This window comes from Columba livia, chromosome 27 (genome assembly GCF_036013475.1).
Source record: "Columba livia isolate bColLiv1 breed racing homer chromosome 27, bColLiv1.pat.W.v2, whole genome shotgun sequence".
NCBI classification, from domain to species: domain Eukaryota; kingdom Metazoa; phylum Chordata; class Aves; order Columbiformes; family Columbidae; genus Columba; species Columba livia.
In genome coordinates this window covers 4,322,646-4,349,253 of record NC_088628.1, presented here as the reverse complement: position 1 = coordinate 4,349,253, position 26,608 = coordinate 4,322,646, and the positions used below count along the sequence as shown (strand labels likewise).

Here is a 26,608-nt window from a genome sequence, read left to right as displayed (position 1 = left end):
TGGCACAGAGAGCTGCACAAGCTGTGTTTTATTGGGGGGGTGTCACTCAGATGGGGATGGGGCGGGGGAGCGGCCCTGTGTCCCCACCACTGCCTTGGGTACTGGGATGGGGCTGGGCTGGGGAGAGCCCATGGATGGTGATGGGGACCATTCATTAGTGCGGAGGGGGTGGAATGGGGGTCCCCCGCCCTCGGTGCCTGTCCCCAGGAGCTGCTACTGCAGCACCGAGTCAGCCGTGAGCTTGCGGCGCAGGGAGGGGTTGAGGACGGGGTAGAGGGACAGGATGGAGGGCCGGGGGCGCAGGCTGGGGTAGATGCGCTGCAGCACGGCCCGTCGGAAGAGGATGTAGACCCAGGGGTCCAGGATCTGGTTCCAGGTGACCATGCGGATGTAGATGAGCAGCATCTTCTGTGTCTGCGTGGGCAGCAGGTGGACCTGGCCGCTGGCTGGCAGCTGCTGCAGGACTGTCTGCACGATGAAGATCTGCCGGGGGAAGGGGGAGGCGTCAGCACAGCGGGGTCCCTGCGGGGGCCACGGGCTGCCCCGTGGTGGGGGAGATGATGAGGGCCCAGGCTGGGCATGGAGGCTGTTGGAGAGGGGTCCCAGGCTGGTGTGGGGCACCCGCTGTGCATCCCAGCAGTTCTGAGCCCCAGGGCTCACCATGATGGTGCCAAGCCAGGGTGCAGGGTGGTGGGGGGACACCCCCAGACCCAGGGCCTCACCAGGAGGGACATGGGGCAGGGGGTACCACACCGAGACCTGGGACCTCACCAGGCAGAGCACGGGGGGAACAGCAGCACCCAGGAGGGACGTGGAGGGGGAACAGCAAGAGCCGGGGCCTCACCAAGAGGGGCATCCAGCAGATGGTGGCAATGATCATGATGCCCACGAGCTGCACCATCATCTCCACCTCGCTGTCCCGCCGTCGCTGCACCGACTCCCGGTCATGGTAGACACGGCAGAGCGTCACCACGCTGACCGTGTTGAAGATGAAGGAGAGCAGCACAGAGAAGATGCCCAGCAGGGCGAAGAGCAGGCAGAAGATGATGTTGCCGGTGTCGGGCAGGAGGGTGAGGAAGCACCAGGAGCCGGGGTACTGCAGCGTGTACCGGCCCAGCCCCAGCACCGGCAGCAGCCCCAGCAGGCAGGAGAAGCCCCACACCAGCCCCACGATGGACCAGGCACGGCGCTTGGAGATGCTGGTGGAGCGGGAGAAGGGGTGGTTGATGCCAAAGAACCTCTCACCGGCCATGGTGGCCCCCAGCAGCAGCGGACACTGCCCGAAGAAGACCATGGAGAAGCCAAGGAAGTTGCAGAGGTGGCAGCCAGGGTCCACCTTGGCCCAGGAGAACTTGATGAAGTGGTAGGGGATGATGACCGAGGCCGGCACCAGCAGCCCCATGAAGTCCGTGACCACCAGCCCGCAGAGGAAGACGAGGAAGGAGGAGCGGGCCCGGCTGGACAGCTGGCGGGAGGAGCTGAGCAGGACGCAGAGGGCGAAGAGGTTGGAGCAGAGGCCGATGAGGCCGAAGGCGGTGGAGAACCAGGGCGAGGTGATGCTGTTCTGCACGCTGTGGTGGCCATCAGTGGCATTGAACACGCCAAAGCACCTGGCTGCACTGCCGTTGGGGGGCTCCATGTCCCCCCACCCCATCCTGCTCCTTCCAGAGGTTTCAGGCACCCTCCTGGCTCTGCTCCATGGTGCGTCCCCCACCAGTGCCACCGCCGATCCGGCCTTGCCCTGTGGGGACAAGGAGGGAGGTTCAGTGCCGGTGCCCCATGGCCAAGCCCACCCATCACCCCCCCGAGCCTGCGCCCATGGCCAGTGGTGGGGACACCACAGCAGGACTCGGCACGTGCCGGGCTGGTGCCGCTCCAGGCACGGGGGGCCCAGCCCCAGCCCTGCAGCTGGCCGGGATTAACCATCCCCGCCTGCGAGCCACGTGCGGCTGCTGCCACGAGCTGTAATCTGGTGGGGCGGGTGTTTGGAGCAGCGCGGCACCAGCGCATCGGCTCTGATGGCGCTGGACATGTCTGGATCCCCCCGGGGCCATCTGCACTGCGGGAGACTTGCTCTGAAGGATGTGACGTGCAGGAACAGGGTGGATGCACTGGGGCCTGATCCTGCCACCCCACTCCATCCCTGCACCTTCCCTTCCGCACCCACAGCTCAACAGGGAGAGGACGTGTGCTCGCAGTGTAGTGGGGAAACTGGCACCAGCTGGGGCATCCGCGCCTGGAGCTGCACCCCCGGCACTGGCACTGCCGCCCGCCCACAGCCATGGGCCGTGCAGCTGCCTGCGTCTGTGACGTCCCCGTTCTGCCCCACCACACCTGGAGTCAAGGGTTTGTCACCAGCATGTTGGCCTGGTGACAGCAGCAGGGGCACGAGGACAGCTGTGGCCATGGGCAGTGTGGTCAATGCCATGCTGCCTCCGTTGTTAATTAGTCCAGGCTGCAAATGGGGTGATGTGGGCTGGGCTGAGGCATTGGTGACAGTGGGGACGGGACAGCCTGGGGGTCAGGGCTCCCACAGGGACCAGACCCTGCTCCTGGGGCCCATTTCTCCAGGCTGTGGTTGTCCTTGCCACCTGTCTTCCCAGTCCCTACACCACTGGCTGACATTGTCCCCAGGCTGGTGGCCCCCATGGGATGCCCAATTGTATCTCAAGCCACCAGCTCTGCAAAGACTCTGCTGTGGTACCCCTGGCCGGGGGGGTCCTGGCACCTCTGCCTGCCCCTCCCCCAGGCTGCTACTGCCACCTGCCCCCCATGCCCGGCCCCAAGCCAAACCTCGTGCCAAACCCAGTGGCTGGTCGTGCTCGCTCTGTGTCCCCATGTCCCACGCAAACCTTTTGCTGCAGCCTGGCACCCCCCACTCGCCACCCCATTTCTGGCCCCCAGTGGGAGCGTGGCCGCAGGGCCGGGGCCCGGGGCTGGGACGGGGCCAGGCACTGCAACATCCCCTCCGGGCCAGCATCCAGGCTGGGGTGCTGACACCCACCTGCCCGCTGCACCATTGGCCCCATGGCTGCTGGGGAGCGAGGAAAGGGCTGGGGTGGCCGCAGGGGCATGTCCCCATCGCCGCCGCGTCCTCGCACAGGCGGCTGGCGGAGCGCGGTGGTGATTCACTGCCACGGCGCGAGGATGGCCCCGTGTTTTTCCATGAGACAAGAGAGAAAGCTTGCTGCTGTTTGTTTTCTCCAGTCCCCAAGGGATGGCGGTGGTGGCCCCAAGGCGCCAGTCCCCTCGAGACATGCAGTGAGGCCTCAGTGTGGTGGCTCCAGGTCCCCAAGGAACTGCCACCTTTTCCCGTGTCCCCTGCGATTTCCCTCCCTGAGGGGTGGCAGATTCTGTCCCCCCGCCCCACAGCAATGCCACCTGGGTGCCACAGGGACTCACAGACACAGATGCTCTTGGCTGCTGACCGGCTCGGTGTGGCAGGATCCGACCCCTCTCCCCACAGTGTCCACAGGAGGGATCTCCCCGCGGTGCCACCGGGACTGGGCAAGGACACACCAGCCACAGCAGCTCCGTGTCCCAGTCCCCGATCCCCTCCCTGTCCCCCCTTCCTGCCCCAGTGCAACCAGGACATGGACCCTCACCTGCCGCTCACTGCCGGCAGGGACAGGGACACCGGGGGCTCTGCCCCAGGACCAGTTGCAATGCTGGATGGGGCTTGGAGGTGGTGCTGCCCCACGGAGCTGCCTCGGCCTCCAGCCTGGGACCACGCAGCACTTACAGGGAATCAAATATTAAAGAGGGGCCACTTAGCGCTGGCACAGCTGGGAGTGAGTCGAACCCCATATGCACCAGAGCAAACCAGAGGCACTTAAGGGAAGGGGATTGTGTGGGGGCTCGTCACTCACCCTCTCCCCCCGTTGCAGGCGCTGCCACAAGAGGATGTGCGTGGGGACAGAGTGCGGAGGAGAGACCCTGAGCCTGGTGCTCCTGCCGACCCCGCACACCTGGGTTTGGTGTTACCAGACCTGGCAAAACCCCCTCCCAGGGAGATCACGGGGGATCGAGGGTTTGGCATGAGTAAAGGCAAAGAGTGCCCGGACAAAATCCCAGTGGAGCGGTGCCGTCTCCAGAACGGGCTGCTGGAGGCTGCAGTGCTGTCAGCAGCGGCAGGGACCGGTGCGGGTGCTAATGATGCTCTTGGCACCGTGCGAGCCCGTGGGTCAGCGTCACGCTGTGGATGCACCGCGGGCTGGCCGGGCTGCGCCGGGCACCACTTCCTGCCCCGGCCACATCCGAGGCCAGCGAGGGAAAGGCGAGAGGCTGATGGGAGCGCAGGAGGCTGCTCCTTATCAGTGCAGCTCCCTCCCCAGCTCATTGCTTCCCCAGGCGTCCCCGGGCAGGGCTGGGCTGGCAGGATCAGGCTGGGGGGGGCTGAGACCTGGGGGACCTGCAGAGGGACCCCAAACTGGGCAGCAGCAACTCCCCCAACACCCCACATGCCCCTTGGTCTGGGCTCTGCCAGCCGGGACGTGGCACTTGGCTGCAGGGCGGTTGTGCAGAAGACGCTGCAGGACATTTGCATTTGTCCCTTGTGTGTCCAGTGTCTCCTCTTTGCTTGAGGGACCCCTCCAGTGACAGCCACCTGCCCTTACAGGACAAGGACTTTCTCCGCAGTGTCCCCTCTGCCTCTGCAGCCTGATGTCCCTTGTGCATGTGGTCCCACGGGCCGTCATCGGGCACAGCTGTCCCTGCCAGGGGATGTGGTCCCACAGCCAACGGCCTCCCAGGCTGGTGCTCTCTGGGCAGCAGATCAGCTTGAGGCCATCGGCTGCGATGGGAAAGGCAACCGCCACGTCATGGGTATGGGGACCTGGCCTGGCCTGGAGCAGGGACATCCCCAGGACAGAGGACACTCATGGGAGGCAGTGGCACACCTGCAGGCATGGTGGCTGTCCTCACCGGTCCCGCTGTAGCCCACAGCAGACGCACCCAACCCACTCACTCCCCGGGCTGGCTGGGGGAACTGTTAACACAGTCCCTGTCCCATCTTGTCCCAACCCGTCCCTGGGGTCCTGCACAGGGCAGGTGGTGGCGGTTGGGGTTGCTCTGGGCACCCTTGAGTGTCAGAGCTGGGACCCACCAGCGCCGTGTCCCCGAGGGGGCAGAAGCCACAGCCCCCCCAAGCCCGGCTGCATCTCCAGGGCTTCGAAGCTGCCGCTGGGCCGCCCCAAACTGCCCCTTTCCCTCGGCCGGGGGAGCAGGGGGTGGGGGCGGCCGGGGCTGTGCTGGGAAAGCCGCCCGGGCCCGGGTAGTCCCGAAAGCAAGTCCTGGTGCCGGGGGGGACCCGGGGCCGTGTCAGCCCCGGACACCCGGCTCAGGGCACAGGCAGCCGGGGGGAGCGGGGCACCACGTCCTCCTTTTCTCCCGTCCGTGGGGTCACCGCTTTCTCCCCCCCGGCAAAACGCCGCAGCTCTTCGGGGTTCCGTGCCAACCGGGCGGCCCAGCCCTGATCGCCCCGGGCAGCCCCAGCCCCGCGCAGCCCCGCGGTCCCCCCGGCCCCTCCATCACAGGCTCGCTCTCCGTCCATCCCAGCGCTGCCGTCTGTCTGTCCATCCCCCTCCGCCCGTCCAGCCCAGCCTTGTGGGCTCTTTGTGCTTCCCAGCTCCCCCGGCCGCTGCCCCCGCGCCCCGGATCCCCCAGCAGACCCCCCGCCGCCCCCGGTCCTACCTCGCTGCCGGCGGGACCCACCCGGCGCGGCTGAGCCAAGCCCAGCCCAGCCTAGCCCAGCCCCGCTCCGTTCGGCTCGGCTCGGCTCGGCTCAGCCCAGCCCAGCCTGGCTCTGCTCAGCCCGGCCCCGCGGGAGGGCGGGGGGAAGGGCCAGGCTCTCAGCCCCCTCCGGCCCCGCCCTGCGCCCCCCGGAACCGGCTCCGGCCCCGCACCGGCTCCCCCTCCATCCCGACCACCGAGCCCCATCGCCCTGCTCCTGCCCGGGTCCGGCCGCACCGGGCTGCGCCCCAAACCCCCGCAACAGCCTCGGTGCGGATCCCCCGGGCCGGCACCCAGAGCCCCCCGGCCCCAGGGCGCCTCGGAAGCGGCAGCACCCGGGGGTGGGACAAGCGGCCGCGTCCCCCGGCCTCACCTGGCCCCGCTCAGCTGTGAGAACGGGCTGGCGCTGAGACACCCCGACCCCACAACACCCGGCTATATTTAGCGGGGCCGGGCTCTTATCCGGGTTACTCATTTGTTTACCCGAGCTGGATTCCTGCGTCTGGAGGGGGTGTCAGTCCTGTGGCCATCGCCATCCCAGCAGACCCACACCAGCCCAGCTCCGTGGGGCTGGCACCACAGCGCCGCCTCCGCCTCCAGCCTGGCAGGGGATGTCGCTGCTGTCCCCCCCTGAGACCCGGGCATGGGATGGCAGCAGGTACTGGAAGAAAGGTGGAGAAGGGCTGAGGGGCCACACAGACATGAGCTGGTGCCCCCCAGGAGTGTCCCTGGGGGGCCCTCACAGCCCTGGCCACCCCTGCCCCAGGGGATGTGGCCAGACGCAGCCTGGGGTATTTTGCACACTGGGGGTTTTCCCAGCTCAACTGCTCCCAGCTCGGTTTGTCACCAGTTTGTCACTGAAGCTGTGGCCAGCCGGGCTCGCCAGGATAGCCTGTTCCCAAGCACTGTTCTGAGGCGTGGGAGCTGCAGGAGGGGACGCGGCTGTGTCCACTGCTGCTCTTCGTGCTCCGCCAGGGCAGCAGAGCCCACCCCTGGCACCAGCGGCTCCATCCAGCGCTGAAGCATTGGGGGTGTCCGAGCCCATGGGTGACACCGCGCTGTCCGTGCACCCCGCATCCCACCACGGCCCACAGGGCCGGGGCCTGGGGGTGGCTGGGCGATGCTCGGAGACCTGAGCGGGAGGTTTTCCTAACACCGCCTTGGTGTGGAGCAGGGACTGTCACAGCAACGGCCCGGGAGGAGGGTGACGGTTGGAGTGGAGGGACAGGCTGCAGAGCCAGGCTGCGGCTGGGCCCGGTGGAGGGAGTGCGGTGGGAGCAGGAGCAGCCCCACCGAGAGCAGAACCTGCTGAGCTGCCGGGCCCGGATGCTGCTCGGGTGTGTCGACCCTCCCGCTGTCCCGGCACAGGGTGCAGCTGCACCTGCAGCGGATGTGGGCACGGGGGTGTCACAGGCTCACCGATCCACCGCGCCCGGCACGAACCCGGCTGAGCTGCCGCCACTGGCTCTGGGAGCAGAAAGGAGCTGTGCCCACCAGCCCGGCCCAGGGCTGTGCGGTGGCAAATGAGGCAGAGGAACGTAACTGGCTCCCCCTGAAACACAAGGGACATGTGGAGCGGAGCTCTGAGAGCCACCAGGGCTGGAAAAAAGCATCCTGGGCTTAGGCAGCTTCTGAACTGGGCACAGTGGGCGCCTGGCAGGGCAGCTCCCAGGGTTCAGGCTCTTGTGCCGTCAGTGGCCCTGGTTGGGGGATGCCTGGGTTGGGGATGCAGGGAAAAGGCAGTGCCTGGGAGGGGACACGGACCCTGTGCAGGCAGGGGGCACAGTGGGATGCTTTTAGGGGAGCTCCCCCCACACATGCATCCTGGAGGGAGAGGGGCAGTGGGCTCTGCAGGCAGTGAGCAGTGAGGGCACCCAGCCGCTGGCTTTGGGGTTTGGGTTTCTTCCCTGTTTCCTGCAAAGCCATCCCTGGCCGGGCATTCACACGCTTCCTGTGCCGAGCTCAGGCCCCGAAACCCCCCTGCGCTCAGTGGCTTTAAATAACCCACAGGAAGGAGAGGCTGGGGGACGTGTCCTGGCGCAGCCACCGGCCCAGGGACGTCCGGCAGGATGGGGAGGGGGCACCCGCGCGTGGGGCCGAGGCAGTTGGGGGTCCCCCCGTCCCCAGGCAGGCTGTGCCCCACGCCGTGTGGGTGACCGTGGGAGCCTCCTGAGCACGAGTCCCACAGCATTGCAGGGCTGGATCCTGCCAGCGGTGCTGAGAGCAGACGGACAGGACAACCCTCCCGAGCTCTGTGGAAAACGGCAGCCGTGGGGCACAGAGAGCCCCCGCTCAGCCGCGCTGGCTCTGCCACGGTGCTGGGGGCCTGGGCAGCCCCTGAGCCCCTTCGCCACGGGGCTGCACCACGGGCAGGATGCAGGGAGGCCCGCAGGGAGGAAACAACCTTGCTGCAGTATTTCAGGGCCGAGACAGAGGTTTCCTGGAGGCTGCGCTGCCGGGTGTTACTCACGCACCGGCATCTCCTCCTGCTCCCTCAGCACCGACAAGGACACCCGAGGGGTCGGGACCTGGGGGGGATGGGCCACGAGGAGCGATCCCAGGAGCGTGTGTCCATCACCCAGGGGTGACTGACCCAGTGAGTCCCAGCTCAGCCCTGAAGCACTTGCCAAGGTGCCCCGAACCCACTGAGCATCGCTCGAGGCCCTGAGGGACCCCCGCCTCACGCTGGGGGGCTGGGGAACGCGGCTGCCCCAGCCCATGGGAGCAAGAGCCGCCTAGGCACAGCGTGGGAGGGACCATGGGCCAGGGAAAGCAGATTTTCCCTGTAAGGAGATGTCCCATCTCACACCCCCTCTCTCCTCCCCACGGGAGGCAGCCGCCTCGCAGCCGCTGAACCGTTCATCCCACAGCCAGGGCGCTGCTGCCGCTCCCAGGCCACCGGAAACCAGGGGGAATGTGCCAGAACAGAGGCTGCCCGGGAGGGTGATGGGCCTGGGGGTCGGTGACAGCAGGAACAGAAGGGCTGCAGCTCCAGCTGGGGAGGCTCTAGAGGGGGTTGGTGTAGGGGCCGGTGTGGGGGGGCGGGAGGGGGCTGGCACAGGCATGGGGAGCATATGGGGCTGGAATGGGAGGGCACAGGGCTGAAAGCATGTAGGGACCGGGACACAGGGGGTGAGGACACCCCCCAGCGCTGCCCAGCCCCCGCGCAGGAGGGGAGCTCCCAGTGGGGAGTGCTGGTGCTGAGGTGCAGGAGCCACACGGTATGGAGCAGCATGGGCTGCCCATGCCTGGGATGCCACGGCTTAAACAACCCTTATTTATTTATACCAAAGTCTCAGGTCCCTCAGGGAAAAAGGACAGTGAAAACCCTCCGGAACAGGCCCTGTGCTGGGCCAGGCTTCGCAGACATCTATGGGACAGTGCCTGTGACAAGGGATGAGAGCCCCCATGCCAGGGGTCCAGCAGCCCCTCATCTGCGGTAACGGTAACGCTTGAAGTGGAACCAGAGCTGGAAGATGCCGTTGGCAAACTGGCAGCGGAAGCCATGGCGGTGGGAATACTCCCACTCCCGGTTGACGATCTTGAAGGCGATGTCCTCGTAGGGTGGCCCAGCGTGGAAGCGCAGGATGGCGAAGTCCTTGTTGTCCTGGCAGGCCTCCAGGAAGTACTCGGGCGTTGAGCGCTTGTCAATGAGATCGGGGTAGAAGATGTTGAACTTGTAACCCTGCACAATCTTGGGGGGAGGGTTGTCAAAGTCGTAGTGGGTCTGGTTGTACTTGTTCCACTCGAAACCCGTGTGCACCCGGTTGAAGAAGCGGGGCTTGCGGGGCCGGTACTTGTCAGCCCACAGATAGGCCTTGCCCGTAAGGGGCATTTCCACGCTGAACTGTGCCTCGTCTGCACCCATGCCCTCCTTGGCCTTCCGGAAGAAGATGTCATCGGTGCTCTCCGTGGCATCACCTGTAGGGACAAGAGGTGACATCTGGTCCTGCAGTGCCAGCCAGGCCCAGGTGTGCAGCGGGATGAGCAGCAGATGCTGGGCAGGGGATGCAGAGCAGAACACGGAGATGCACGTGCTGCCCTGTGGGCTCCAGGTGGGCACCGGGCAGAATTGTACTGATAACTCACCCAAAACACCCTCCCCGCTTGCCCACAGCCCCCCAGCGTGGTGGTTTGGCTGCGAGAGGGGAAGGGCATGAGGCAGGTACCTGCAGCCACAGCTCCCTGCTCCTGTCCAGGCCGCGGTGCCCCCGGCTGCCTGGGGACACCCCCTGCCAGGCCAGCTCGGGACACGTGCTCCAGAGCCAGCCCCTACCCGCCCTCTTCTGTGAGCAGCGTCCCCCCAGCCCTGCACCCCAGGGCTTCTACCTGTGACCTGGAGCTGCTGTCGCAGAAGCAGCAGCCGATGAGTGTCCTCCTCAGCCTCCAGCACGTGGGCGTCGAAGGGCAGCTCATTGGGGCCCAGCAGCCGCGGGCTGTACTTCCCCGCATCATAGTCGTCCAGGCTCTGCTGGATCAGGTCCTCCTCCATCAGCACGGCTTCCCCCTCAGCCTCCGCTTTGGCCTCTGCGTCCTGCTCAGCCTCGGGCTCCGAGGACGGCCCTGGCTGTACCACCAGGCTCTCCTCTGGATCGAGCCTGCAAGGAAGAGAGAAGAGAGAACTGGGACGGGGATGGTACCCTGGTTCTCTGCCCACCTGGGGTCTGTCTGTGGAAGGACAGGAGCACGAGGCTGCATTTTCTGTCCCCGGTGCCCCAAACGAGAGGCTCGGATGGCCGCACTGCCCAAGGAAAGGGCTGCGTACCTGTCGCTGGGGGAGGCGGGCTCTTGCTTGATGATGGGGAAGAGCGGTTCGCTCTCCACACCCTGCTCCTGCTTCAACTTGTACAGTTTCTGGCGCAGCACATCCTGGTGCCGCTCCCGCAGCCTGTGAAGAGACGAGCCGTGAGGTCCCACCCAGCAGAACCGCTTCACGTCCACGCAGCTCAGAGCTGTGACACCCACCACCCCCTGCAGAAATCTGCTGGCTTTTGTACAGTTTTGGGCTGAAAAACCTTCCATTCAGCTGCCTCTCGGAGACCTCACTGTAAACGTTGCCACTGGAGAAGGAACTGAGTGCCCAAGCCCTACTCCCCTCTTGGGAGAACCAGCCATCTCAGAAAAGGTATAAAACTCCTCCACCAAAGATTTCAGGTTTGCGCCTCCCCAACTCTGCTCACAGAGGGGTCTGCGCTGCCCGTTTCCACAGCCCTGTCCAGGGGACGGTCCCTGTTCTCACCTGGCCCGAGCCATGTAAGCCTTCAGCTGCTGCAGCAGGCTCTCCCAGTACCCGACATCAAGGTTGGGTCCTCCTGCCCGGATCTTGCTCTCGATGCCCTGGTACAGCACTTGCAGCTGGTTGTACGTCTTCCCCTTGAACACGGACTGCACATCTGAGCTGACGGAGGCATTGACGCCATCCCGACGCTCCCCTGAACGGATGGGCAAGGGCAGTCGGTCAGTCCCGTGCGCTCACCCAGGCCCTTGGGGCTCTGCCGGCAGCAACGGCCACGCCGGACCCACAGCCCCCACCCAGCAGACCCCAGAGAACCGCTCTGAGGCTGAGCCCCTGCGTGCTGCTTCACCCACCGCCTGCCTTCCCCGTGACGCCCACCCCGGCTCTGCCCTCCAGCTCACCCGGCCCTCCTTTCCCAGAGGCCTCCAGCTTGCGCAGCTTGGCTATCTCATCCTCCGTGATGATGGTCATGTCCCTCCAGAAGTCCACATTCTTCCCTTGCTCCAGCTCCATGTAAACCTGCCGGCAGGCGACAAGCAGGATGTGAGGCACAGCTCTGCACCGCGGGCAGGACGCGGAGCTGAGGGGGAGCCCTGAGCTGCTGCCCCTGAGCAGCAGGGGCAGAGCTGGCACCTGGATGTCCTCCACCAGATCCTCCATGTCTGACACGGTCAGGCCGTTCAGGAACGTGTAGGGCTCGTGCATCTCCACGGCCAGGTCATCGTCCTCCGCGCTGATGTACTTGGCCAGAAGGTCAATGGGTTTTGCCCTCCCGTCCCGAATCCGGATCTTAGACCTGGGCAAGAGAAGAGGGACAGCAAGCAGTGCCACCCACCCCCTGCTCCCTGGGGAGCCTGTCCCTGCGGAACTGTGTACCTACCGCAGCTTGGCCTGCTGCAGGTGGAAGTTGTCCTCCTGCTCTTCCCAGGTTTTGAAGTGCTCTGCCTCTTTCTCCCGCTGCAGCATCTCCAGCTCCTGCTCACGCATGGCCTTCTCCCGCTCCCGCTCCAGGCGCAGCTGCTTCACCTGCCCGGGGCAGCGGGAGACGTGAGGACCCCGGCAGGATGCGCATCCCCGCGCAGCCGTGACACTGCTCACCAGCCAGGAGCCGTGTGCACGGAGAGCTGGGGGGCAAGGCTGCTCGCTGACAGCCCTTGGGAGTACAGGGGACACAGGGGACATGGGCATGCTCAAGTGCCTCAGTGCCATGACTTGTCCTCCTCAGCACCTCCTAAGCTGGACTTAACCCCAAGAAAATCCTCACCCTGGAACAGCAGAACTCAGCACGCTGTAGCCCCCCAACCCTACAGCCTACAGGCACCCCCAGTGAGAACAGGGAGACTTCCAGGTGAGCGACTGGGAGAACTGGGCTGTCCACAGGGTTCTCTGCCAGATGGTGGGAGGGAGGGGACATCTGATCCCACCTTCTGCAGCTCCAGCCGGTTGTCCTCCTGGATTCGCTTGTTCCTCTCCTTCAGGTCCTTCTCATCCAGGTGGCTGATCCCCTTCTTTTCCAGTGCCTGAAGCAGAGTGGCCAAGGGAAGCTGTGAAACCCAGTAACCTCTACAGCCCCTCATCAGCCCCTCACCTCTGCTGTTCCAGCGAGCTCTGATCCAGTGCAAAGTCCCCAAATCCCCCAAATTCTACTCCTGAAACACCTCAGCAAAACCCAGGCTCAAGGCCAGGGATACCAACTGAACAAGCCAGTGCCAATGCACCAGTAAACGCTGCACAGCGCTCAGCTGGCAGCTCCCAGCAGGTCTGGCTCTCCCTCCTGCACCCTGAGCCACCTCCTCGCCCCACAGCCCTGGCCACAGACCTTGGTCTTCAGGAGAGAGGGGGTGAAAGCCCACTGAGCTTGCCAGAAACACCCAGCTGCTGCCCCAGACGACTACTTTACTCTCACATGGCTGCTTATAGCGATAAGAGAGGTTCCCACCTCAAGCAAAGCTCCCCCCACCGCCCCCCAACTCCCCGTGCCGTCCCGCAGCAGCTACAGGGGCACAATCCCCTCCGAGCTGCCTCTGACAACAGGCGGCGTGGAGCAGAGCTCACCTTGCTCCAGATGAAGGTGCCCAGCAGGTTGTTGTCCCCAAAGGGATTATCAGTGTTGGTGTAACCCATGTACTCCTCTCCCCACCCCATCTTCTCCCGCTTCTTCCTCTCCTTGGCCTCCTTCTTGGCCAGCCGGCGAGCCCGTTTCTCCTCAGGGGTCTCCAAGGCTTTCATGAGTGCAGCCTGCTTCTTCTTCTCCTCCTTCAGCCTCAGGCGCTCCTGGAGGCTCAGCTGCTGCCCCGGCTCCTCCGAGCCCCGGGAGCGCGGCGGGGACGGGGAGCTGAGGGAGGACACGGAGGACCCGGAGCCATCCCTCCGCCGCCGCTCTCTGCTCCGAGCTCTCCTCTTGTCTCGCTCGTGCTCCGAGCTGGAGGAGCGATCCCGGGACCGCGAGCGGTGCTTCTTCTGGCTCTTACGGTGCTGATCGCTGCTCTTGCTTTTCTTTTTCTTCCATTTCTGTCTCGCATCGTCAGAGCCGGAGCTGGGGCGGGGAAAGCCGCGTTTCAGCTGCGAGCTGACGCCGGCTCCGGTGACACCCTGGGCGCTCCGCAGCGGGGAGCGGCCCCGGCGGCAGCCGGAGCTCCCGGCAGAGCCGACAGCGCCGGAACGCTCGCGGTGGTGCCCTCCCCCGGCCACACGGGCTGCTCTGTGCCGCCGCCGAGGTTTCCAAACCGCTGCCCTCCCTGTTCCAGCCCCCGGCCCTGCCTGGGGCCCAGCACGGCCGCTCCCCGGGCTCCCCCGGCGCCTTCACCCCAGCAGCGCCCCGGGCCGGGAGAGGGGCCTGGCCCGGCCCGCCCGAGCCCGCGGCCCCCGGGCGGGTCCCCTTCCCGCTCCCCCGGACCCGCGGCCCCTCAGACGAGGCCCAGCCGCTCCACGGCCCGGTCCCCGCTCACCCCGAGCTCGGCTCCCGCCGGCGGCTGCGGCTCCGACTCCGGCGCTTCTCCCGGCTCCCGGAGCGCTCCCGCCCCCGCTCCCGGTCCCGGTCCCGCTCCCGCCGCCGCGATCGCGACCGGCGCGGCCTGGCCGGGCTGCGCGACCCCGAGCCCATCGGCTGCGGCTGCGGCTCCGCCCCGGGGGACTTCGGCAGGGCCCGGCAAGCAGGGTTGCCCGCCGTGCCGCCTGCTCGGTCGCCTGGGCCGAGCGCGGCGAGGCCAGCGGCCGCTTGAGGGGTGGGTGGCGCAGGCGGCGGCACGGGCAGCCCCAAGGTGAGGCCCCGGCGGGAGGCGGTGCCGGCCGAACGACCCCGCCCCCATCCCGCCCCGCCCCTTTCCCCCCCTTTCTCCCAAAGGCGGGGCGGGCGCGGGACAGAGGAGGCGGAGCCGGGAGCGCAACGCAGGACAGCACAGCACAGCACAGCACAGGACAGGACAGGACAGGACAGGACAGGACAGGACAGGACAGGACAGGACAGCACAGCACAGGACAGGACAGGACAGCACAGGACAGGACAGGACAGCACAGGACAGGACAGCACAGGACAGGACAGCACAGGACGGGACAGGACAGCACAGCACAGCACAGGACAGCACAGGACAGGACAGCACAGGACAGGACAGCACAGGACAGGACAGCACAGGACAGGACAGGACAGGACAGGACAGCACAGGACAGGACAGGACAGGACAGCACAGGACAGGACAGGACAGGACAGCACAGGACAGGACAGCACAGGACAGGACAGGACAGGACAGGACAGGACAGGACAGGACAGGACAGGACAGGACAGCGCAGCACAGGACAGGACAGGACAGGACAGCACAGGACAGCACAGGACAGGACAGCACAGGACAGGACAGGACAGGACAGCACAGGACAGGACAGGACAGGACAGGACAGGACAGCACAGGACAGGACAGGACAGGACAGCACAGGACAGGACAGCACAGGACAGGACAGGACAGCACAGGACAGGACAGCACAGGACAGGACAGCACAGCACAGCACAGGACAGCACAGCACAGCACAGGACAGGACAGGACAGCACAGGACAGGACAGCACAGGACAGGACAGCACAGGACAGGACAGGACAGGACAGGACAGCGCAGCACAGGACAGGACAGCACAGGACAGGACAGCACAGCACAGCACAGGACAGCACAGCACAGCACAGGACAGGACAGGACAGCACAGGACAGGACAGCACAGGACAGCACAGGACAGCACAGGACAGGACAGGACAGGACAGGACAGGACAGGACAGGACAGGACAGGACAGGACAGGACAGGACAGCACAGCACAGGACAGGACAGCACAGGACAGGACAGGACAGGACAGGACAGCACAGGACAGGACAGGACAGGACAGCACAGGACAGGACAGGACAGGACAGCACAGGACAGGACAGGACAGGGCAGGACAGGACAGGACAGGACAGGACAGGACAGGACAGGACAGGACAGCACAGGACAGGACAGGACAGGACAGCACAGGACAGGACAGGACAGGGCAGGACAGCACAGGACAGCACAGCACAGCACAGGACAGGGCAGGACAGCACAGGACAGCACAGCACAGCACAGGACAGGACAGGACAGGACAGGACAGCACAGGACAGCACAGCTCAGCACAGCACAGCTCAGCACAGGACAGGGCAGGACAGCACAGGACAGCGCAGGACAGCACAGCTCAGCTCAGCACCGCACAGCTCAGCACCGCACAGCTCAGCACAGGACAGGGCAGGACAGCACAGGACAGGGCAGCACAGCTCAGCACCGCACAGCTCAGCACAGGACAGGGCAGGACAGCACAGGACAGGGCAGCACAGCACAGCACAGGACAGGGCAGGACAGCACAGGGCAGCACAGCACAGCACAGGACAGGACAGGACAGGACAGCACAGGACAGCACAGCTCAGCACCGCACAGCTCAGCACAGGACAGGGCAGGACAGCACAGGACAGCGCAGGACAGCACAGCTCAGCTCAGCACCGCACAGCTCAGCACCGCACAGCTCAGCACAGGACAGGGCAGGACAGCACAGCACAGGACAGCACAGCTCAGCACCGCACAGCTCAGCACAGGACAGGACAGCACAGCACAGCACAGCACAGGACAGGACAGGACAGGACAGGACAGCACAGCTCAGCCCAGCAGAGCGCAGCTCAGCACAGCTCAGCTTTATCGCAGGGCCGGGGGCGGACAGCGCCAGTGTACAGCTCTCCGGAAACAGGGCTCCCCGCGCGGGAGAAACCTCACAATAACCAAGAAGGAAAAGTGCTCGTGACTGAACCCCCCAAAAAAAGAGAAACAAAAGAGAAACGTGACAACGCCCGCGGGTGGCACCGCAGCCCCGCCGGGTACATTTGCAACATGCGCAGAGCGGCCACGGACACGAGTGGGAACGTGAACAGACTCGGGGCTCGTCACGCACGGCAGAAAGAACCACCAGACGCGACCCGGCCTGTGGGACCGGGCCGGGCGGCGCCGGGAGCCGGGGACGCGGCGGAGCCCACGCAGAGCGCCGGGCGGGCACCGGGCCCAGCCCCGCACAGAGCCGGCGCCAGCCGAACACGGGTCCCCCGTTCGAGCCCTCGGGGCTCCTGGCTCTGCCCCACGCGTCCCCGCCACGGGCAGAACCTTCACAGGAGCTCGATGGCAAGAACACAGAGATGCCGTTTCTCTTGCCACATCCATCCCCGGCGGGCAGCAACCACCTGCGCTTTGGCAGGAGCCCAAGCCAAAGCTGAGCAGCGGCCTCGGCACCGGGCGCGTCCCACAGAGCTGAGGGTCCTGCTGGGGGGACGGGGATGGAGAGCGGCGGCCAACAGAGCTCTGGGGAAACAGCTGCTCTGCTCGGAGCTTGGGAGAGCAAAAGAAACGTGGGGTCTCCTTGGAGACACTGGGGGTCACAGCAGGGCCAGCACCTGCCCGCATGCGGCTGGGGCACTGGGGGAACCCCGACAGACAAAGTGCCGGCAACTCGTGTCCCACTCGGATCATCAGACCGAGGGCAGGCGGCCGTTCTCTTCCCCAATAAAGGGCCGATGCTCTTTCCCGTGGGCAAGACCCAGTCCTGCCCTCTGACCGTGCCTGGGAAACACCGCGGAGCTCCCGCCGCCCCGGTGCTGCAGCGCCGTGCAGAGGGGGCTCAGAGCAAGCCTGGAACAACCAGGGCCCTTCAGCCTCCTCTCCAGCACCGAGCTAACAGGACAGGAGGTGACACACAGCGGGGGAGCGTGTGTGAGCCTGGAAAGGGGCAATTTTCATTTCAGATCAGCTGTTCCCTAAGGGAAGCTTCCTCCTGTCCCCTCTCATCGACATGGTTGCTCTAAGTCCTTTGCACATCCTCTCACAGGACCAGCACCCTCCGTGTCCAGACCCGCTCACTCCAAAGGGTCCAGCTTTATAGAACTGCTCAAGGATTGTGTCAAAAAGCCCAAACACTTGAGGAAAGATGGTGCATGGAATGAACACACTGCAAAGGGTCTGGGTTTCCCCACATCTCTTGGGCCCAAGCACCGCTCCAGCTTGCAAAGTTCACTCACAGAGATACCCCCCGAAGGGGACGCAGGCGCTCCCTGCGCAGAGGCCAAGCAGCTTCAGAGACCACCCAGAAACAGGGGAAGGAATAAAGTCTCCCCATGATGCTTAAACCATGTTAACCCAGATGCTTGGTTGCAGTTGGTTGGAAAGACCCAAGGAGACTAAACCCACCAGCTGACACGGACGGTGGTCGCAGGGCAGCCCAGCCTCCCGGGCTCCTCCAGCGCAGCGGCTGAAGCTGCAGCTCCCTCTGGCCTCTCTACACAAGGCATCGTACACTTATGGAGGAGAAAAACCCAAAGGCTGAATTCTCAGCGCTTTGCAGCCCGTTGCGTGCAGCCCAGCGCAGGTCAGGCTGGAAGGGCCGCATCCTCCCGCTCCCCCTCAGCCCAGCCCCCCTGGCGCTCAGGGTCAGGGACCATTTCCCAGCCAAGCATGGGGGTCACGGAGCAACACTACGAGGTGAACAAGGTAGCAACTGAAAGGGGAGAGGTTCTTGAAAGACTTTTGATGGATTATTTGGTAAATACAAGAAAACACGTAATACAGCAGCTTGCAAGATCCCCGTCCTGTGCTCACGAGAACAGCATCTGCAGGTAAGCGGGGAAGTCTGGGTCCTGTACTTCTAGGCAAGAAAACATCAGTTCATGAAGATCCTCAACACGCTGCAGAGGGGAAGAGCTTCCCATCAGCTCAATTACCTTCTGGGGCCTGAATTAACCCATCCCGAGTGCTGCTGTGCAGACAGACCGGGGGGACTGTGCCCCGAGAGAACGGTCCCACTTCCTCACTCCTCCACAAGGAATCCCAAGGACAGTCTGAAGATTGTGATGAGAATAAAGAGATTTGGACGCTCTTTATCAAGTGAGGCTTGTAAAACACATTAATAAGACCTGGCTCCCTCTGGTCTAACTGATTTCTTCTCTCTTGGAGATGAGGATGGGATTGCAGAGTTCAAGACAACGCTATTGTGTGTGTGTCCCACTGACAGGTGGATGAGCCTGATCAGAACGCACCCAGTGACACCAAATCCTCTCGCCCAAAGTCTGCAGCCCTCGAAAAGCAAACCGTCTCAGACATCCGAAGCAGCAATTTCCAACAGCAGATGTTACCACAGGCAACATGCCAGTCACCCAGCTTTTTGTCCAACAGAATCCATGAACACCCCACCGCCCGCACAGGGCACCAGGCTTCTTCCTCCAGAGTGCGCGGACGCGCCTCCCCGGCTGCCCTGAGGTACGGGGGACACGTGCAAACCCAGCGTTGTGACCGCCGAGCACCGGGCAGGCGGATACACCCGTGATCATGCGAGGCGCTACGTGGCTCGAGCGGGTTGCGGGTCCGGACGAGCCACACGTGGGGCTGGGCAGACGGAGGAACTCGCACTCAAGCGCGGCCGGTTCCCGGAGCTGCAGTTCTCATCTGTCCGTGCCCGTGCCTGGTGCCGGCAGCGCCGCGGCAGCCGCTCAGCCGGAGCTGCGGGCAGGGGGGGCCGGGATGACGCTGCGGTGCAGCACGTGGGGACGTCCGCAGGAGAGCCGAGCTGAGCACGTCGCTGGCGCCAGGAATCATTTGCTTCCCCGCAGTGTTACAGATCAAGACCAGTCACCAGTGATTTTTGAATCCAAGTAAATTGGCATGGCTACTTTGGACTACTGTAACATGGGAGCAATTCTATTCAATGGCCTTTAATACATTGCATTTACATAGCACCGTTCATCCCAAGGTTTAAGTGCTTTAACGGAAGTGGGTACTGTACACCCATTAGCACAGGGGAAACCGAGGCACAGAGTGGTTAAATGACTTGCCTGACGTCACTTGGCAAAACCGTGGCAGAGTCTGGACAGCCTTAAACCTCCTGACTCCATCAGACCACACTGCTGCCTCAAATGAAGCCACTCCGGTCCCTGCCATCCCCAGCAACGTGCTCCTACCAATTCTCCAGTGAGGTCTCAAACTCCTTTCTGATGCACAAATATATGACAACAACAACAACAACAACAACAACAAAGAAAAAAAAAAGTGCAGTAAACTAAATGTTTAAAAAAAGCACATTTGTGCTGTCTCTGTGCAAAGATAAAAGAAATAAATACATGATTAAAAAATTAAAAAGGTTCACAGTATCACACATGGATAGGTAGCTACGGTAGTGCACGTCTAGAAAACACTGTGTTACTACCAGGATTCTCTACACCCAGCTGGATGTCTCCAGTGGGAGCTGTGGGTGAGCGGGTGGTTTCTTTGCTGCCCATGTCTGGGATAAGTAGAAATAGATGGTTATAGTTTTGCTCTGTTCTGAAACGCAGTGCCCGGGATCCTGCAGTGCAGCAATACTGGTGTCAGCAAGCTCTTCCCCATCCCACTGGAACGGCTGCATCAACGAAAAGGGAACACATCGACCTGCAGAGGGAATCGCTGCTCTCTGGGGCTTCTGTGTCTGCATAGAGATTACTGCAAGAGGCAGAGAAGAGAGAGTCAATGCCCGAGCACCCACCCTGCGCCCGTTCCTGAGCCCAGTCAGCTCCCCAGAATCAAAACGAGCGTGAGAGAGAGAAGTAACGACAACACGACTGGAGAACTTCAGCTCCCCAAAGCTTCCACGGCACCAAAGGATTTGGAGCAAGCCACAACCCTCGCTGCGCAGCCGGAATCTCTGCTCCTGCGGATCTCGCCCGCTGGCGCGGAGCTGATCCGAGACGCAGCCCGGCTCTGCCGTAGCCATGCGGGAGCCCCCTCCTGCGCACGGGCCCCTCTGCAAGCTGACCGTGCAGAGGGAGCGCCAGCTCCCCCCTCGACCCGCGGGCACCCAGCACACGTTTCTGTACACTTACTGTATCGCTCTCCTCATCGGAGACAGAGTGGAGTTGAGCGCTATAGTGGAGCGGGGAGTAAACCCAACTCCTCTCGTCTGTCGGCTGCCAGAGTGGCCAGAGACGGCGGGGAGAATGCAAGGAGAGCAGCAGCAGAGCAGGGAGCAAAGGAGAGAAGAGGAACAAAAATAAAAGGAGAAAATAAAAAGAGTAGGAAACAATACAGTAAAAACAGCTGTTCACCTGGAGGGAGAGAAAGGAGCTCAGTGCCAGCCCTCAGCAGAGGAACCTTCCTCATCGTCATCCTCAGTACGTACCTGCGCCTGCAGCTGGCACAGGGATGGGTGCCAGCAGCTGACACTGGACCCTGCTCCAGCTGCACCGGGGACGGCACAACCTCTGCTCTTGCAGGACAGATTGGTAGAGCTTTTGAGATGCCAGGGAAACCTCAGTTCCCTGCAACAGCATCACCAAGAGCTGTGGGAAGGGACTTACCTACGGGCAGGGACAGCTCCCGGTTCCTGCTCCCAGCCCCCCCAGCTACGCGCTGGAATCTCTGGTGTTCAGAAGCTTTTACAGGGAAACCTGCCCTGGCCTGCTGTGCCTTCCCCCTCCCTGTGGGCCAAGCAAGGCGGGTGGGTTAGACCGTGGTGGATGGTGGCCACAGAAAGGAAACAGTTCTTGGTGAGAGTCTTGGGGACAGCGGGGTGATGGGAACAAGCACAACAAAGGAGGCAAGACACAACAGGATCTTGGAAAGAATGAGGGGGAAGGGAATGAGTGTCAAGGGAGCAGCTTATGGCACCGGGTATTGGAGTGACAGAACACGCGTCTGCTGCTGACACCGCACAGGGGAGCTCAGGCGGGCTCAGGCGCTGGCGTTTGCTTCCAGCACTGCCGAGGGACCCAATTCCCCTGCAAACAGGCTCTTTGGACTCCAGAGGCGCTCCCAGAGAGAGGAAACTGCCCCTTGGACTCAGCTCGGGGTTTGCAAAGGAAGAGAAATGGAACTGGGTGCTTGGAAGAAGCCTGGGGGGGTTCCCAGCCTGGGAACCAAGTGCAACAGTCTACAACGTACAAAAAACTACAAGGCGGCAGAGGAGCTTTGAAGCACTGGGCTCTGCATGCTGAACCCCCTCGATAATTGCAGCTGCATTAGCAGAGACTGCTGGGAGGAAGGAAGGAAGAGAAACTCTTGCCTGGAGCTTCTTACAGGGCTCTGCTAGAGGCACAGGAAAGCTCAACATCCTGTTTCTCATCCATCCTGACTGAACCACAGTCTCCAGCTGCCTCTTTTGGAGCCTCAGAGAATACAGGGAGCTGCAAACCCAGCGGGGAGATAAAGGAGCATCCGGTGCTTGGTATTAACCCTCCCGGTGCTGGGGCGGCCAAAGGGGCAGGAGGCGCTGTCCATTTGCCCCCATCAGTGCAGCACCATCCTTGTGCCCCTGTGTCCCCCAGAACCCGCCTGGTGCACAGGGTGCTGCCAGGACCAGGCTACGCAAAGCGTTGTGCCGAGGCCACGACAGCGCTGCCATTGCCCTCGGAGGACTCCAGCTCTCCCAAAGCCTGAGAAATGAAACACTAACAGCAGCCTGAGACCTGGATTCAGGCCCTAAACACTCAACTGCCTCCCTGTGTCTTTCGGAAAGGAAAACCCTCACTGCTCACAGAGCACACGGGTGCTGTTGAGAAGGGCTGGAGGGCAGAAACTGCACCTGACCCAGCAGCAGCACCTGACTCCTTTGGCTTTATGAGTTGCTCACTGTCCCAAGCCACCAGAAAGACAACAAGTCACAAGCCTAAACGGTTGTATTTGCAACTGGATTTTTAGCAGTTTCAAAACATCTTAATGGTCTCTTTGGAACCGTGTCTGGCTTCCTGGCCCAACAGAGCTGAGCTTAACATCACCTACAAAGGCTCAGGTGCCTTTGCCTTCTGGCCAGGTCTGGTGCCTGTGTTTGTCTAAGGGCTGGGAGACACGGCAGCCCTTCCCACGGCAGGAGCTGCGTCACCAGCCGGCAGAAAAGCAGGGCAGAGCACACGTCTCTGCAAGACCCCACAGGGAGATCCAGCTGTGTGATTTCGATTTGCTTCCCTGGTTTCTGCTGGGCTGGTTCCGAATCGCCACACAGTCCAGAGCCACAGCACCCGAGAGAAGGGGAGCGCTGGCCCCAGTGTTTCAAAGCTGCAGCTCTGCTCCCCTACGCGCTGGCCTGTTCACTTACAATCCCAGAGGAACGCGAGGTGGTTCGCAGTCTGCGCTGGCGGGGAGAGTAAATCCAGTACCTCCCATCCGTGAACTGGATGGCCCCAGGGCGGGTGAAGTGACAAAGCAAACAGAGGAAAAAAGGATGATGTGAAAGAGAGGATGAAAGAGAAAGCAAAAAACAAGGGGCTGGGCAACTCCAGGGCTGAACGGATCAGCGGGCGGGAAAGCCGTGCGTGGGGAGAGCAGCGCCCGTGCCCTGCCGCAGGATCTGCACTTTCATCCTCCTGTGGGTGAGCAGGAGGGTGTACAACTGTACAACTCTCCTTTCAGGAGCAGACGTCCAAAGATCAGATCACAGTCCCCCGGGACTTGCCGAATCATCCTCTGCACACAGCACCGCTTCACCACCGCCGCTCCTCAACACTCCTGCAGGAGCTGCTGGGCCCCAGCCCTGCTGCGCCCCGGTGCGCCCCACCTGAGCTCCAGCTCAAGCGCTTTTCCAAGGAGAGCACCCGGGAGAACCCAAATCAGCTTTTCCCTTCATCCCAGCAGTGAGAAACACTCCACAGCACACGACACACATTTAATGCAAAACTCAAGGACTTAGATGAAGTATGAAATGCTGATGAGCAGTCAGTCACGCTCTCTGTGAGCACAGACTGCAAACATATGGTTTCCTCTGGAGAGAGAGGCGCCCCTCAAGCCGGGGGGAGTCCATATGGCCAGGGACAGGGAGGAAAAGGAGCTGACCCTTGCTGGAAGACATATGCCGGTGGAGCAGGCGCTATCTGCAGGCAGCTTGCACACAGCTGCCATCCACAGGCAAAGAAAGAGCAGCCAGTGTTAGAGGGAGCTGTTTGCATTGTGAACAGCATGCATAAAAACCCAAACAGACAAGCTTTTAAAATGGAGCCGATTCCTTCCAGAGCTCCCGCAAGCCTGGCAATGACTCGGCAAGGAGTGAGCAGCTCTGCAGCAGTCACGCAAGCACGAGGAGAGGCAAAGGATGCCGGTTTTAGCTGTGCCTGAAGGAGCTCATCTCCACAGAACCAACAGAAACGAGTCAGAGCAGGGAGGGGCTGGGCACCTCTTTTAATGGGAAGGTTTGAGCGGCTGGGCACGGGGAAAACTCCCCGCGTCAGACCCTCAGCTCTGCTCTGGGAATCCACAGGGCAGGGACATGTTGCTAAAAGCTCTCCTCTGGTCAGCAGGAGCTGCTCAGACATTGCGCGAGCTGAGAGAGGAACACAGCGCCAGGCTCCACCGCACTCTGCTGCCAACCAGCAACCCCCTCACTTACTCCCTGGCTCAGCACTAGGTTTCCACTGCACCACCTAATGCAGCTGCCTGCAGGGAAAGGAAAAGCCAGAGTTGAGCAGAGCCAGAGGTCAGCCCCGCTGCAACCACCTCCCTTCTGGCCCTCGGCCACCATGGCACGTTTGTGCTCAGGAAAGCAGCCAGGCTCTGCCTGAGGAAGGAGGAACCTCAGTTCTTCCTTCTCTACTTCTCAGCAGCACCTACGTTCACCTTGGCTTGTCCCAGGAGTGAACACGCTGGCCCAGATAACCCCTTCCAGCGTGTGCTGGGCAGCAGAGCAGCACACCCACAGCTACATCCACAGCAGCCGTGCCACCCGCTGAGCCCCACCAGCTGCCGTTTTGACTTCTCCAAGGGTTAACCCAGTTCCCTGCACTCAAAGCCCATCCAGCGTTAAGATCTCAAGGTGCTCAACATGGGGCAGACGCTGCCCTGCACCTGACTGCCTGAAATCGAGACTGTTACAGCCTCATCCAACCTTTTCCATCACACCCCTAAGAAGCCAGGCAGAGAAGGTATCTTACAAAGTATATGTCTGTGACTGGCACGTCATCTTCATCCGAGGCCTGGCTGGCTGGCTCGGAGGCCTGGCTGGCCGTCTCCACCTCTATTGTGGCTGTGGACGTTACAATGGCACAGGCTGAAGAAGCCGCCTCCCTGGAGAAGGGAAGAAATCACAGAGTCTAGTCGCTGCAATCAGAAAAGGAGAAAACAAGACTATGATTTATTGTAAAGGAGCTGAAGACACTCTGCTGTCACATCTAGAAAGATCAAGTCAGGTTGGTAGCAGCAGCGCTCAGCTCCACTGAACGGTCTGGGCAAACACCGTCTCTCCAGGAGAGCTGGTGCCCTACAAAGCCTCCAGCACAAGCTGCCACCAGGCAGGGCTCTGCAAAGCTGCCTAGTGCTCCAGAACACTCACTCTTTGTCATCTTCTTCGGGAGCTACGATCTCAACGTCACACTTGGGCTCCAGCTCGACGCTGATCTGCTGAAGCTCCTCCTCGACCCGCACCTCCTCGTGTGACCTGGAAACCAAAGAGAGGCCCAAAGGCTCAGCTGGGCACTAGTTAAGCAGAGTCCTCAATTTTAGGTCAGGCTGAATCAGTCCTGAGCCAGCCCAGCCTGTCAGGCCACAGCTCCCCCAGGAGCGAGCCTGCTGCTCTGCCCCAGCTCCCGGCACAGCCCGAGCTGTCGATCCGCCCAGCACCAAGGAGCCGGATAACCCCAAATCCCAGGCAAAAGAGTCAGTCCTGTCAGACTGCAGTGCTGCAGACTAACGAGGCAGGAAAAGAGGACAAGAGGAAAGGGATTAATTAGCCAGTGCTGCAGAAAAGACAGGCAGTGTCAAATGGAGTATGGGAGGACAGAGGAGAATTGGCCTCCGGGGAAAACCTGTGTCCAGGATTAGCCCAGAGTTATCTATCAACCACACAAGGGCCAAAGCCTCCGACCTCTTCCGATACTCCCAGTGCACCAAAGCTGCTCAGGCACGCTCCAGGGTTAACATCAGATTTATCTGCACGCTCAGGAGCTGTTTGTGACAGTCTTCAATTTAATACCTTGTGCTATTAAAGTAATTGCTTGTGCTAGCGGGGCTGGCTCCATAGTCCTCATGGGAAGGAGCAGCAGGGCTTGCCAAGCCGAGGGCTCCGGGCCCAGCAGCACCGTCCTGCCTGGTGCTGGGAGCGCTGCTCAGCTCCCTGCTGGGCTCTTGCTCCGCTCCTGGCGGGGGTGGATCCCAGAAACCCGGAGGAATAATCAGAGGTGTGACGTGTTCTTGCGCAAATTGCACAAGGGCTTTTGCATTTCAGCTCAAGAATGTAAATTCATGCCTTAGGAACTTTGTTCTTGCGCTGGGTTTCACCAGGGGATCACAGAGTGCTCTGCAAATACCCAGGTTCCCGCTCCCCTGGAAAGGGCGCGCTGAGACACGGGCACCGGAGACGGAGAAACTGGGCAAAAAGCAAAGAAGGTCACACTTCTGTGGGGTGGTTGTAGCTGTGGCAAATCTGTGACAGACAGATCTACTTGTGACCAGGTCACTGAGCTCCCTGGGTGGTGCAGGGACAGTCATTCTAGCACACGGTTCACCTGAGCTGTTTCTGGACGAGCAGCCGCGTCCGGCAGCAGCACCCGCCAGGAGGCACCGCGGGGGCAACGCACGTCAGGTCGCTGCCAAATGGTCCCTGAGTTTAAGTCTCTGATTTCCAGCAATTTCAGACAGGGGATTCGGCAGAGGTGAGGTGCTTCTCAAGTCCCTGACACCTCAACAGGTGCTGCAAATCAACAGCAAGCAGGTCCTTGCCCTCCAGTGCCAGGAATCTACCAAGATTCAGTGACGTGAAGCATCCAGAGGTATTTAACTACAGGCCTGTCAGTCTCACCACTGTGCCTGGCAAGATCACGGCGGATCCTCCTGGAAACTACACAAAGGCCCATGGAAGATAAGGAGGTGAGTGGTGACAGCCACCATGGCTTCACTAAGGGCAAATGGGGCCTGACAAATTTGGTGGCCTTCAATAACAGGGTCACAGTGTTGGTGGCCAAGGGAAGAGCAACCGACATCATCTCCCTGCACTTGTGCAAAGCGTTTGACACTGTCCCGCATGACAACCTTGTCTCTGAAGTGGGGAGACGTGGATTGCGCAGATGGACCACTCGATAGACAAGGACTTGGCTGGATGGTGGAGACCAGAGATGAGTCACATTCCTCAGGGATCGGCTCTGGGACTGGAGCTGCTTGACGTGTCAGTCAGTGACATG

General features: G+C 62.3%; 3 protein-coding genes across 14 annotated transcripts in view; all 3 read right to left on the bottom strand.

Annotated features, from left to right (window-relative positions):
• Positions 1-13: 13 nt before the first annotated feature.
• TBXA2R (thromboxane A2 receptor) lies at positions 14-6,390 on the bottom strand. 4 transcript variants are annotated; one of them, XM_065042413.1, is made up of 3 exons: positions 6,214-6,390; positions 845-1,741; positions 14-483 (listed from the first exon to the last, which is right to left on the bottom strand). In XM_065042413.1, the coding sequence occupies exons 1-3, from the start codon at positions 6,373-6,375 to the stop codon at positions 214-216; spliced, it is 1,329 nt and encodes a 442-aa protein (XP_064898485.1). In that variant the 5' UTR covers positions 6,376-6,390; the 3' UTR covers positions 14-213. The 4 variants fall into 4 exon arrangements, with proteins under 4 accessions (XP_064898485.1, XP_021137295.2, XP_064898486.1 ...); XM_021281620.2 differs by having other exon boundaries at positions 6,104-6,235; XM_065042414.1 differs by lacking the exon at positions 6,214-6,390 and adding an exon at positions 5,692-5,849.
• Positions 6,391-8,993: 2,603 nt separating this feature from the next.
• On the bottom strand, positions 8,994-14,205 carry CACTIN (cactin, spliceosome C complex subunit). 2 transcript variants are annotated; one of them, XM_065042388.1, is made up of 10 exons: positions 13,915-14,205; positions 13,022-13,502; positions 12,391-12,486; positions 11,847-11,992; positions 11,600-11,762; positions 11,368-11,485; positions 10,970-11,162; positions 10,496-10,618; positions 10,060-10,328; positions 8,994-9,651 (listed from the first exon to the last, which is right to left on the bottom strand). In XM_065042388.1, the coding sequence occupies exons 1-10, from the start codon at positions 14,067-14,069 to the stop codon at positions 9,161-9,163; spliced, it is 2,235 nt and encodes a 744-aa protein (XP_064898460.1). In that variant the 5' UTR covers positions 14,070-14,205; the 3' UTR covers positions 8,994-9,160. The 2 variants fall into 2 exon arrangements, with proteins under 2 accessions (XP_064898460.1, XP_064898459.1); XM_065042387.1 differs by having other exon boundaries at positions 10,060-10,352; positions 13,915-14,203.
• Positions 14,206-17,997: 3,792 nt separating this feature from the next.
• The window catches only part of PIP5K1C (phosphatidylinositol-4-phosphate 5-kinase type 1 gamma), a 51,141-nt gene continuing 42,530 nt past the window's right edge, over positions 17,998-26,608 (bottom strand). For 3 of the 8 annotated variants that reach the window (XM_065042391.1, XM_065042392.1, XM_065042397.1), the window contains exons 15-18: positions 24,766-24,870; positions 24,368-24,500; positions 20,336-20,419; positions 17,998-19,955 (exon numbers count right to left, since the gene is read on the bottom strand). In XM_065042391.1, the coding sequence (XP_064898463.1) occupies positions 19,953-19,955; positions 20,336-20,419; positions 24,368-24,500; positions 24,766-24,870 (325 nt within the window). In that variant the 3' untranslated portion in view covers positions 17,998-19,952. Of the gene's footprint in view, positions 19,956-20,335; positions 20,420-22,542; positions 22,618-23,826; positions 23,874-24,367; positions 24,501-24,765; positions 24,871-26,608 lie in introns of all 8 variants that reach the window. The other 5 variants (XM_065042393.1, XM_065042394.1, XM_065042395.1 and 2 more) reach the window with 3 other exon arrangements.

What these genes read in the sequence shown, in the direction of transcription:
- TBXA2R (XM_065042413.1), bottom strand. Translation starts at nt 6,375, where the DNA reads ATGCCCGGGTCTCAGGGGGGGACAGCAGCGACATCCCCTGCCAGGCTG. An exon ending in GACGCAGGAATCCAGCTCGG is followed by an intron (nt 1,742 to 6,213) that starts GTAAACAAATGA and finishes TTGTCCCCACAG; the next exon opens with GGCAAGGCCGGATCGGCGGT. An exon ending in TCTGCTGGATGCCCCTCTTG is followed by an intron (nt 484 to 844) that starts GTGAGGCCCCGG and finishes TTCCCCCGGCAG; the next exon opens with ATCTTCATCGTGCAGACAGT.
- CACTIN (XM_065042387.1), bottom strand. Translation starts at nt 14,069, where the DNA reads ATGGGCTCGGGGTCGCGCAGCCCGGCCAGGCCGCGCCGGTCGCGATCG. An exon ending in CGGCGGGAGCCGAGCTCGGG is followed by an intron (nt 13,503 to 13,914) that starts GTGAGCGGGGAC and finishes TCCCCGCCCCAG; the next exon opens with CTCCGGCTCTGACGATGCGA. An exon ending in ACCGGCTGGAGCTGCAGAAG is followed by an intron (nt 11,993 to 12,390) that starts GTGGGATCAGAT and finishes TGCCCCGGGCAG; the next exon opens with GTGAAGCAGCTGCGCCTGGA.